General features: G+C 43.8%; 1 protein-coding gene across 1 annotated transcript in view; it reads right to left on the bottom strand.

Moving 5' to 3' along the window:
• Nucleotides 1–11,477, bottom strand: part of LOC147736667 (C-type lectin galactose-binding isoform-like) — a 155,035-nt gene extending 143,558 nt beyond the window's left edge. The window contains exon 1 of the mRNA XM_086953802.1: nucleotides 11,396–11,477. Within this exon, the coding sequence (XP_086809928.1) occupies nucleotides 11,396–11,474 (79 nt within the window). The 5' untranslated portion in view covers nucleotides 11,475–11,477. The remainder of the gene's footprint in view (nucleotides 1–11,395) is intronic.
• Between the last annotated feature and the right edge of the window lie 1,482 nt (nucleotides 11,478–12,959).

Below are 12,959 nucleotides of genomic sequence, written 5' to 3'. Positions count from 1 at the left end.
TCTTCGGTGTCTGATGGTAAAATTGCATTGCGTTGTTTGTGTTTGTGCCCCAGTCCTGTTCCGCTTTGGCTCGCTGCCATTTTGTTGTTATTGTTGTGCCTCCCTGCCCGGATTTCCGCCCCGCACCCGCCTCCCAGCTGCTCCTCCCTCGCCCCTCCCCCCTTCACTAGCCACTTATGACAGATGCTTTTTCGCGCAGTGTTCACGCGTAGCGGTCGCGCCCTATGTGCGCCGAAGGTGCGCCAAAGGCAAGCCCGTCTACGCCCGTCCGCGCCTGGACTGCGCCCAGCGCCATATCCCCTGGCCCCCGCATAACCCAATCCGCCTGCATAACGTACGCCGCCAGAACCTTCTCAGCCCTTAACCCCGGCCGACCACCAAATTGCTACCAAGCTGCCCCAGGCCACACCCATGGACCTTTCTCCTGCCAATCCTGCAAATTTGACTGCATCAAGACCCACAACAAATACTCTAACTCCAAACCTAATTCTGACTCTAACCACCTGAAGTGCATCCTGTTGAACACCCGCTCGGTCCACAGACACTCCATTGAACTCTGGAACCTACTCGGCACTACTCTACCGGATGTCGCCTTCCTTACTGAAACCTGGATGAACGTCTCTTCAGCACCCGACATCGCCATAGCCATCCCGGACGGCTACAAGATCATTCGAAAAGACCGCATCAACCAAACAGGAGGAGGCATCGCCATCGTCCATAAGAACACCATCCGCATCACAACCAGCTCCGACGATAACCTCGCCAACGCCGAACACCTTCACTTTCAGATCCACACCAACCCCAAGACCACACTCAGAGGCACCCTCATCTACAGACCACCTGGACCCACACTCAATTTAGTGAAGACATCACTGACTTCATCAGCCCACATGCCCTCACCTCCGAGAACTACATTCTACTAGGAGACCTCAACTTCCATCTGGAAAAGAAAAACGACAGCAACACCACCTCCCTTGTGGACAACCTGAACAATCTCAGACTCAAACAACTTGTTGACAACCCCACCCACCTTGCCGGACACACACTCGACCCCATCTTCACCTCTAGCAAGCACATCTCCTTCGATGACACCACAGCCCTCCACTGAACGGACCACAGCTGCGTTCACTTCAGCTACAAAAAGACCACGACCCAAAACCCCCCACATCCTATTCCTCGAAGAAACTGGAACAAAATCACCACCGACCAGCTCTTCACTTCGCTCCACCAAAACCCCCCTCCCATATCATCGAACCCAAACCAAGCAGCCACCAACCTCACACATTGGATCACCCTCAGCACCGACGAACTAGCACCCTTGAAAAACCATCCTTTCAAGCAAAGTAACAAAAAAGCCCCCTGGTTCAACGATGACTTCAAGAAATCCAAGAAGATCTGTCGGACTCACGAGAAAGCCTGGAGAAAAAACCCAACCCCTGACAACCTGGCCACCTTCAAGAACGCCACCCGCAAACACCACCAACTGATCCGTTCCACCAAGAAATCAGCATTCAAGGACCGACTTGACAACAATGCCCATAACAGCTATTCAACATCGTCAAAGAATTTACCAACCCCACCGCCGGCACCAACGACATCACTCCCTCCCAAGAGCTCTGCGACTCTCTATCCTAATTCTTCTACAACAAAATCGCCGATATACATAACAGCTTTGAAAATGAGTCCGAAGACCAGTCTTCCCCACCCACCTCCGAACCAAAACCGCATTCTAACAACCTGTGCGCCTGGAACCCAATCACCACTGAAGACACCATCCCAATCACCAACAGCAGATCCACTGAACTTAAGAACTACCGCCCCATCTCGCTCCTCCCATTCCCTGCCAAAGTCATTGAGAAAGCCGTCAACAGTCAACTCGCCGCCATCCTCGAAGCCAACAAATCCCTCGACCCCTCACAATCCGGCTTCCGAGCCAAACACAGCACCGAAACCGCCCTCATCGCAGCAACAGACGACATTCGAACACTACTGGACAACGGAGAAACAGTTGCCCTCATCTTACTCGACCTCTCCGCAGCCTTCGACACAGTCTGTCATAGCACCCTCATACAACGCCTCAGCAACATTGGAATACAAGGAAAAGCATTGGACTGGATCATCTCGTTCCTCGCTGGAAGAACCCAGAGAGTCCGCCTCCCTCCTTTTAGATCTGAGGCCACCGAAGTCATCTGCGGCGTACAACAAGGATCATCACTCAGCCCGACCCTCTTCAACGTATACATGAGTCCCCTTGCATCCATAGCATGCCAACACAACCTCAACATTATCTCCTACACAGACGACACTCAGCTGATCCTATCCCTCACCAAAGACCCAAACACCGCCAAAAGCAACCTACACGAAGAGATGAAAGACGTAGCCGAATGGATGAAGAACAGCCGCCTAAAACTGAACTCGGACAAAATGGAAGTCCTCATCTTAGGATCATCCCTCTCTGCCTAGGACGACTCTTGGTGGCCACCAGCCCTGGGAACCGCACCAAGACCTATGGATCACACACGTAACCTGGGATTCAACCTGGACTCCTCCCTCTCGATGACCAGACAAGCCAACGCCGTCTCATCATCTTGCTTCAACATCCTCCGCATGCTCAAAAAAATCTTCCGTTGGATCCCCACAGAAACAAGAAAAACGGTCATCCACGCACTGGTCACCAGCCGACTGGATTACCGAAACACCCTCTACGCCAGACCCACAGCCAAACTACAGAAAAAACTCCAACAAATCCAAACCGCCTCAGCCAGACTCATATTGGACATTCCTTGGCAAGCTCACATTTCTGACCACCTCAAAGGCCTCCATTGTCTCCCCGTCAACAGGAGAATAACGTTCCGCCTCCTCACCCACGCACACAAAGCCCTCTACGACCAAGGACCCGATTGCCTCAACACACGACTGTCCTTCTACTCCCCCTCCCGCCAACTACGTTCGTCCAATCAAGCCCTCGCCGCTATTCCCCGCATCAATAAATCCACCATGGGGGAAGATCCTTCTCCTACCTAGCGGCCAAAACCTGGAATTCTCTCCCCACCCACCTCCACCTTACACAAAACCACCTCGCCTTCAGAAAGCAACTAAAAACTTGGTTATTCGACAAGTAGAGCACCCCACCTCCCTCAGGCGCCTTGAGACCCTCCGGGTGAGTAGTGCACTATACAAATCTCTGAACTTGAACTTGAACTTGTTATAGGGTTTATTGTTGCCTTGATGATTGTGACAGCAATAACATGGTCTGTTGAGGAAACAACTCCTGCTCTTGAGTTCTTCATTGTTACTACACCTGCACCAGAGGAACATTATTTCTTTACGCTCCCATTTCAAGAATTGAAACATTGACAGTCTTATTTGAATAACACATTTGTTCAAATGTTACATCATACCCACATTGCTACTAATGCGATAAACTGTTGTATTTGTGGGATGATACCCGCACACCAAAAGAAAGGTGGTACACCATTTATACCTCTCCCTTTTTCGCATAATGGCTCTTGTCGAGCCTGGTATGGTTAAATAAAGAGTGTCATCAGGACAAAGATGGGTATCCTCAAGCGAATGGAACTATATGGGAGTGGGAAGAATATCGACCATACAATGTTTCAACACCATATATCTTCACCAACACGAGAGACTCATTTGAGGCTGAACATTTTGTTATTTCTGTTACCCAAACCCAAGCAGAACTATGTGTACAGAGCATTGGACAAATCCCTGTGGGAATAAGTGATTGTATCACTGTATTAAATATAGATGGTTTAAATAATAGTACTTTTTTAGCTTCGCACAATACCTATTTTGTGTGCGGAAATCGAGGATATTATCGATTGCCAGCCGTATGGACTGGTATTTGCTATGTTTCTTTCCTGTTACCCCCTGTGTTTTTAGCTCCTCCACTGTATCACCGAAATCTTAAATTGTTTAATAATATTACTGTAAACAGGAATAAAAGAACATTGACTACTGATGATGTTGATCAGACTGACACTAGCCTAAAAGAGTATGAAGATTTCAACTTAGGATTGTTCTTTTTCGTAGGTGCTGCATTAAATAGCAGGAAAATACGACGATTGACTAGAGTAGTGGAAGCTGTTACTGAACAGACAGCTGCAGCCTTAGGAAATATTACTGAAGAATTACAGATTGCCAGAATTGTAGCTTTGCAGAACCGAATGGTCCTAGATGTAATGCTAGCAGATAGAGGTGGTGTATGCCGTGTTATTGGTAGTAGCTGCTGTATGTTTATCCCTGACCATACCCCATCAGTGTATAAAGCAATTAATAACCTTCATAAAATCGCTGCAGACATCCACACAGAAAACGGTACATGGACTTTTACAGGATGGCTTTGGACTTTGATCACTGCTTGGGGCTGGAAAGTATTAACAGTCCTATGTATAATCATTGTGATAATTGTTTCCTGTTGTGTCTGTATTCAATGCAGCCCAATGATTTGTTCTATGTGTGTCAATGCTTGTATACCAAAGAAAAGTAATATTACAGAAGTTAAAATGCAAAATGATCTGAAAAAGGAAATAGCTAGTATGATGGCCATTGATATAAAAGATGAATATCTGGCCTTTCCTAGGAAGTTGAATGTCTTCAGCTAATGCTGAAAGGGTCGTCTGTTGTAAATCAGCAGCGGTTAGATTAAGCATTAGTAGAAGACATGGTTTGGTTTTTACCATTATCGTAACAAATGTGCCGACTCCATCTTGAATTTGTAGCGGCCATTTTGTATGCCATATATTGCCATGTGCTCGTCATGTGCTTGGTCCTACCTTCTTGTTCATCGCGCCTGGAGTCGGCCCAGCAACAAGCTATTTTTAGTAGTCTTAACTTCCAGCATGTCCAGACATGCGCAGTAGGATCAGTGATCGTTATTAATTGGTTTCAGACAGGAATGTGCCTACCAGTTATCGGAGACTGTTAACTCCACCCACTCATCGATTGTGCTTTCCAAAATGTCCTTGTATGGTCATGAATCTGCTCTTGTCTGTTGTACCGCCTTTTCTTGAGCCCCCTCATTGTGTATAAAAGGGGCCATGTGCTTTATTTCGGTGTGCTACTCGATACAATACCGAAGGATGTTGTGTGGGCTGTAGTATCACCTTTAAAGGTTTGATAAACTTTGCTTTTGTATTTCCAGTTTCATTGCCAATTTCTTCCTAAGGTCTGAGGACTCTGTGCAGAGAAGGGTGAACCCTTGCACTAAGTAGGCCTGGATGAGGTTTGCTTACAACAGCGAAATGGCAAGAGAGTACAGCATGAGGAAGGGTGTTGGATTGACAAATCAGGAAAACAGATGTGGAGGTTGCCCGATGCATATGTTCTTCCTGTGGTTACTACGGAACATGGTCCAGCTTAGTGCAAAAGGTATTAGTAAATTGTTAGCCCCTGTGTGGCATAATGATAACATCTTGAAAACTGCTGTACATTTAGTGAATTATTGCATGGTCTGTATGATGCCTAATCCATGGAAAGGTACTCCTACACCACATGATCATATTACACCACCAACTTTTGCCTTTGAAGTCCTTCAAATGGACTAGATAGAACTGGACAGATGTAATAACTTGAAGTATGTACTGGTGGTTGTATATGCATTTAGTAAATGGGTTGAGGAATACCCAACAAAAGGCAATGCAGCCATTATGACTGCAAAGGTACTCCTTAAGGAGTTCTTTCCTCGTTTCGGTTTGCCTTGAGTTATCTGGAGTGACAACGGAAGTCATTTTAATACAAACGTGATTAAATTGATTTGTGAAGGGTTGCTTGTCGAACAGAAATTTCATGCTGCTAATCATCCACAGTCAGTGGGTTTGGTTGAGAATTACAATGTTACTCTTAAACCGAAGTTAGCAAAAATACAAGAGACAACAGGGTTGAAGTGGCCAGATGCGTTACTGTTAGCTCTTTTTTGTCAACAAGAACAGCAGCTCATTCTAGAACAGGATTGTTACCTTATGAGGTTGTGTTTGGACACCCAGCTATTGTCTGGGGCATCCCGCGGTCTCACAGGTTTTCTGATATTGAGTACCCTCTGCTGCTTGCTTATTTTGGCCAGTTAACTGAAAGTTTACATTGTATTCACCAACAGGTGCAGGAGTTACTACCTCTTATACCAGAGGGACCAAGCCACGATAATCAGCCTGGTGATTATGTCTTACTACGGAACATCCCGCGCAAGAAGAGTTTGGAGCTGCGCTGGAAGGGTCCTGAACAGGTGGTGTTGGAGACACGGGCGGCTGTGAAGATTGCTGGTCGTAAGAACTGGGTTCATGCTAATCATTGTTAGCGGGTTCCCTTACCACTGCCCTACAACCAGTGGGACTAAGACAGAACAGGGGACACAGAGTTCAAATGCCGAGATTTTTGCCTTTTAGCGACACCCAGTTAACATGGACACAAAAGGATAAGGAGAATGAATGAAAATGCATTAAATAAGGCTGTTCCTCCTGAAATACAAGATATCCAGGAACCCTTTAACGATCACGGTGCATGGAGCTACCAGGTACAATTTGCGCCCTTGGCTGAGGGATAGTGAGTCAAACGTGAAAAGAGATTAGGGATGGGCTGCGCAAGATAGGTAGTACTGAGTTCGGTACCAACATAATATACAGAAAGTAGTGCAGTAATTGTGCTTTTATCCTGCCCATATTGTTGGGACGTTAGTTAGGAGGACTAGAAGTATACCTTGTGAGTATATCACTGATATCACCGTGGAACAGATTAAAAGAGCTTAGGACAAAGCAAGCTCCACCGCTTGTGCTCAAGGGCACCAACATTAGATGAACAACAGGAGACTGTACCAGTGTGGCTCTGACGGACACTGGGAACTCATATATTCTTTTTGCATTCCTACCACTTTGTGATTTATTATTCATCCCTTTGGTAGAAAGGTTGCTGAGGAGGAGCAACCAGTGATTCTCATTGCACAGCATGATACGATGTGGACCCGGAAAAGAAAAATGATTTGTGTTGCTATTGTGGTTCTGTTGATAATAATACTATGCGGGGTATCATGGGTTTTGGAAAATTACCAGAATGTGCCTTTGTGTAGTATGAGTAAGGTTATCTCTCCGAAAAGAACAAAACGAGCAGCATTGAAAAATATATTCTTGGAGACACATAAGAAGTTTTTTGGAGAAGGGACCACTTGTTACTTGAAACTTCCTCCCTCCTCACTCTTTCACTTCCTGGTGTTGAGAATATGGAATGCTCATAATCGCTTTTCCTTGCATATAATTTCTATTATTTTTGTTTAAGGTTTTTCTTGCCATTAGAAAATGTTTAGCTTATACTAAAAGGAGGGTCTATTAGAATGGAATTGTTTATGCCTATGCAGTGTTTTGTATAAGTTAGCATGCTCTGCACCATTTTCTTAATCAACAGCCATTTTAGGCTGTTCGAAACGAAACTTGTCGTTTTCCAAGAAATGTCCCTCGTTAGGTTTCAATTCTCCCCTTAGGTTTTGTTTTAGTTATGAGTACACTGTTCACATTAGCTCATGGCTTTCTCCTAAGATAGAGGCCCTCTCCCCTTGTCTGGTGGCCTACTCCGGAAGGAGCAACCTTGGACTTTGCTACTTTGTGCAAAATATGAGCTCTGATCTATTTTTTCTATATTTCGCTGTGTGATTGCATCTGCTTATAAAATTCCAATTTGGGCATGTTTCTGCCCGGTTAGGAAACCTACATAATGTATCTTTATGCTTGTTGATTTTGGTTTCCTCTGTAGCACTCCTTGTGACTGAACAGAGGGCGCTCCACTCTGAGTGTATCTGAATAAACAATTATTGGTTTGTATTCTCTAGTCATGATACACAAATAAAGGCCTGTCTCCCACAACACTCTTACTGTAATTTAGATGTAGCGTGGATCGTGTTAACAAATTTTTTAATTATCACCAGCCAAGTATACTTTGGCTCTTCCATCCATCTGAGTGTAAAAAGTTTTTAATCCAGTACTCACAGTACAACCAACCTATCTGACGTCGTATCATCAGATAGGTTGGTTGTAGTGTGAGTACTGGATTAAAAACTTTTTACACTCAGATGGATGGAAGAGCCAAAGTATACTTGGCTGGTGATAATTAAAAATTTTGTTAACACGATCCACGCTACATCTAAATTACAGTAAGAGTGTTGTGGGAGACAGGCCTTTATTTGTGTATCATGATTTGAGTGGGGGGCGGCCTGTATCCCTATATCTCTCCCCCTGAGACTCCAACTATTTGGAATTGTATTCTCTATTGTCTGACCGACTCTTCATTTAGTACAGAAGGCAGAGAGGTAGTCCTAGGGGCCCGAGTGGCCCGACCAGGTCATTTCCTTCAGGTTTGAATATACATTTTGGATTATACTGGACAGGATATGTCTATTGAGGTAATGAGTTCAATTGCTTGTTGACAGGTTTGTTTCTAACCTCCTTCTTGAAATCACAAGTCATTTGCATGCATCAGAGAGTCCTTGGTCCAAGTCTTCTCCTTCTGTTATTTCGAATATGGCCCGGTATTGTTAACAACAAGATCAGGAGGAAAAGGATAGGACTGTTAAGAAAAATAAGGATTTAAAAACAAAGGTGTTTTTGCAGCAAGACTTTAGTGGAAGTAATAAGGGACAAGGAGGTCCTTTCTGACAGCTGCCATGTACTCTGCAGCCTTCTTCCACACCGTTGAGACCGAATCAGTGTGCTTGTTACCTGAAGGAGGGCCATTGGCATAGTGAGTGCCCTGTAAATTTGCAGAGGTTGTATCCCCACGGGGACGCGGATCCAGCACCAGGTATGTGGTACAGGTAGACAGACAGCTTCTGAGGGCAGTTCGGATATTTATTTTGACAACTTCAAAGATGGTCAGTATTATAATGATGATTGTGATTTTGATGATGCGACTGGGATGTATTACAGTTAGGACAGCCAGGGACAGGGTACAGGACCAGTGCATATACCTGTAAATCAGCATGGCCCATATGTCAAGGCGGATTTGTAAGGATCGACTAAAGAATTTTTGGTGGATACAGGCGCTACAAAAAAATCTATTTCCCTCCACATGGTCCCTGGGGCAGCTGTGTCTGGCCAAAAAAACATTTCAGAGGGTTTTTCAAGAGTACCAGCTGTAAGCCCCATTTCACACCCCATTTCCCTTACTATAGGTCCTTTTACTGTGGATTTTCTGTTTCTTCTCACTTCTGATTGCGGTGAAAACCTGATGGGTTTGTATTTGTTGAAGAAATTGCATGCTACTATTTATTGGTGCTCTGAAGGTGATTATTTTACTATGGGTGTAGATGTGAGTGCTAAGCAGTGTTTGTCTAAGTATACACCCCTTCCAACGAAATTTACTCAGGTTCCCTCCTACAGTGTGGGCCACAGGGGATACCAATGTGGGTCTGTTACATATACCACCAGTTTCTATACAGGTTAAGGATAATGCTATTCTACCCCACATTCCTCAGTATAAGGTACCGCAGGAAGGTGAACCAGCATTTCTTCAGATTGTTCAGGATTTGATACGAAAGGGAGTAGTTGAGTAGATGTCTGCTAATATTTACAATAATCCTATTGTTCCAGTTCTTAAGAGGGGACCTTCGGGTTCCTCTGATGTTATTGATGATGTTTATCGTTTTGTGATTGATTTGCGAGAGGTTAATAAAATTGTGGTTCTGCAGTTTCTGGGTGTACCCGATATTACTACGCTCTTAACAATGGTTCCATCTACTGCTAAATTATTTTCGATCATTGATTTGAAGAATGCATTCTTTTTTATTCCCATTCATCCAGATAGCAGGTATTTGTTTGGTTTTACACTACCTGGCAGAAGCTTTAGATTCTGTCATTCTCCTCTGGGCTATACGGAGAGTCCTAGTATTAATAGTCAAGCATTGAAAAGTCAATCGGATTTCCTCCAGGTAATGTATTTGTGCAATATGTCGATGACCTGTTAATAGCTTCTGATACAGAACAAGGTTGTAAAGATTGTACTGTGAAATTGTTGTTACATTTGGCACATCAGTGACATTAGGTCTCTCTCTCTCTCTAAGTTCCAGTATTGTCAACAGGAGGTTACCTACTTAAGTCACCTACTGTCGAAGCAGGGTAGGAGACTGACCCCTGAGTGTATTGGTACCATTGTTAAAATGCCCATTCCACAAACTCAAAAAGATATACGTGCTTTTATAGGTATTACTTCTTACTCTCGCCAGTGGATCCCCAAACACTCATTACTAATCAAACCTTTGCTTTTATTAACAATGAAAGCAGTGCATGAGCCTTTGCCTTGGACGCCTGAGTGTCAGCAGTCTTTGAGCAATTGAAAACTGCACTTTGTTCAGCTCCGGTACTTGGCACACCTAACTATAGCAAATTGTTTGTGCTCTGTGTTCATGAGATGGCTGGCTGCACACTTACAAACTCAAACATTTGGAGATAAACAGAGGCCTTGTGCTTATTTTTCTGCTGTGTGGATAATTGGAAGCATGAAATTTTAGTTTTACATGTAACCCTTCACAAAACACTTGAATCACTTTAGCATTAAAATGACTTCCGTTGTCACTCCACATAATGCCAGGCAAATCGAAACGAGGATAGTGCTCTTTAAGGAGTACTTTTGCAGTCGTAAGGGCCGTAATATCATTAGTAGGGTAAGCCTCAACCCATTTGCTAAACGCCCAGACAACCACCAAAGCATACTTAAGGTTGTTACATATCTCTAATTCTATATAGTTCATTTGAAGGACCTCAAAAGGAAAAGTAGGTGGTGCAAAATTAACAGGTGGTGTAGAAGTAACTTTCCCTGGATTGTGCATCATACAGACCACATGTGTGGCTGTCTTAGAAATATTGTCATTATGCCATACAAGGGCTTACAATTTACAAATGCCTTTTATTTTAGCTAAGAGTGGTGGTTTTCGCACGAAAGTTGGCGATCAATGTGTTTTTTTTTATAATGCATTTTTTGAGAAAACAAAAGGTCTTCGCTATTGCCCGATCTAAAAAAAATATCAAATAAGCAAGACAAATTATGTCATCAAACAGTAAAAAAACAGGAGAACAGTTTTTGTAAATAAAAATGCAAATGCTTCCCAGTGCTGGGAAGCCCGTATCTGGGTAGCCACGCGCTTTACAAGAAATGGTATAATAAAAATAATAATGTCAACGGTGTTAGTAATAGGAGTGTAAAAAATGATCACACAGAAGAAATATAAATACAGCACTAAACCTAAACCAGAAATAAAAAGATGCAAAGCCTCAGGCCTCTAATATATATTCACCAAAACAAAATGTGCGCAAATCACTGTGGAGTGTAGTCTGTGCAGAATGGCCAGTCACAAACCGCCTAGAAGGAGAGCGGTGTGGTCAGGGCGCTGTCTTTTACTTACCCCATCCTACAGTGAAGAGGGTGACACAGAGCAGCAGAACCCTGGACCTGGCACCGCCCAACCTCCTGGACTCTTCCATCCTCTGGCCCTGTAAGAATGAGTGGAGGGCACACTTCATCAATAGTTGTGTGAGAGGGGCGCACTCTGCAAATCAGAATCACGTGTCACCCAATATCCGCTTCTTACAAATCATTCTGACATGTTCTTTAAAACACACAGCCTGCCAAGTCCAAATCCTCAAAAAGTAGAAACAAATGTATGAGCGGAAAATTGAGGCAAACCGAAGGAATCTGCAGACACAACAGTCAATATATGCATCAATGTTTCTAAAAAATAAATAAAAATAAACTGCATTCACTCTGCTTTTTACTTTTAGTAAAAAACAAGTTAATTCAAACATGTAAAACGGTTGTTTTCCTCCCACATATCTCCTCTGCCCCCTGTGAGTATCCTTATTTTAATGTCTGTCCCCCTCTCACATCTCTCTGCAGCCCCCTGAGATGGGTTAGAACATTACTCTGCGCAAAGGAATAAAACCCCACTTCACATACATGGATAGAAAAGGCTCAAACATGTTATGTTATGTTATGTTAATTATTTTATTAAGCGCGTCTGTTACCCTTGGGTGTCCTGGCGCTATCTGCTATCCTGGAAAAGGGAGAGATTAAGAAAGAGACTAGAACAACCAAGTCTTAAGCATTCTCTTGAATGGCAACAAATCAGTACAGTTTCTCAGGAAAAAGGGAAGCTGCTTCCACATATTTGCAGCATTTACCACAAAGCTTTTCCCACCCCAACAAACTTTTTTACGGGTGGGACTCTAACCAATTTTTGAGCTGATGAACGTAGCGGCCTAGACGGCCGGTACCATTGAGATTGATCCTGCAAATAGCATCGTCCCTGGTTCGGAAGTGATTTAAAAACTAGACACATGGATTTAAAAAATACTCGTTGCCTTACTGGTAGCCAATGAAATCTGCGGATTTCATTAGAAATCGGAGAGAATTTTGGTATGCCAGATATCTGCCTAGCAGCCGTGTTCTGCAGTATCTGGGATCTACGCAGCAGACTCTCTTGGAGGTTTAAATAGAGGCTGCTGCAATACTCCAGTCGTGACATAATCAATGCCGTGACCACCGTCTGTCGACTCTCCCTAGGCAGAAAAGGAAGAATTTTCTTGGTGGTCCTGAGAGTGAACATAGTAGATGACACAATGGCGTTAACTTGCCTTTTCATTTCCAATTTATCATCTAGGTACACTCCCAAGTTTTTCACTTGCGTAGAGGGTGATAAAAGGGCCCCCAAGGAATACGGCCAACATTCAAGGGTCCACAAGTTAACATCATTCCCAAATAAAATATTTTCAGTCTTGCCTGAATTAAATTTAAGGCAATTACTGGATATCCAGGAGCCGACAGCCTCCATAAAGTCATGTAACTTGTGGCATAAAGTCCTTTCAGATCCTGGGAGGAGTGATACCACTATATGAGGTAAGATGGAAACCAAAGGATCTAATCCATCCATAAAATCTTTATTACCGTAAATGTACCATAAAAGTACAAGT

The sequence above is a fragment of the Lissotriton vulgaris genome, chromosome 1_2, assembly GCF_964263255.1.
Source record: "Lissotriton vulgaris chromosome 1_2, aLisVul1.2, whole genome shotgun sequence".
Taxonomy (NCBI): domain Eukaryota; kingdom Metazoa; phylum Chordata; class Amphibia; order Caudata; family Salamandridae; genus Lissotriton; species Lissotriton vulgaris.
This window is presented reverse-complemented; position numbering and strand designations above follow the sequence as displayed.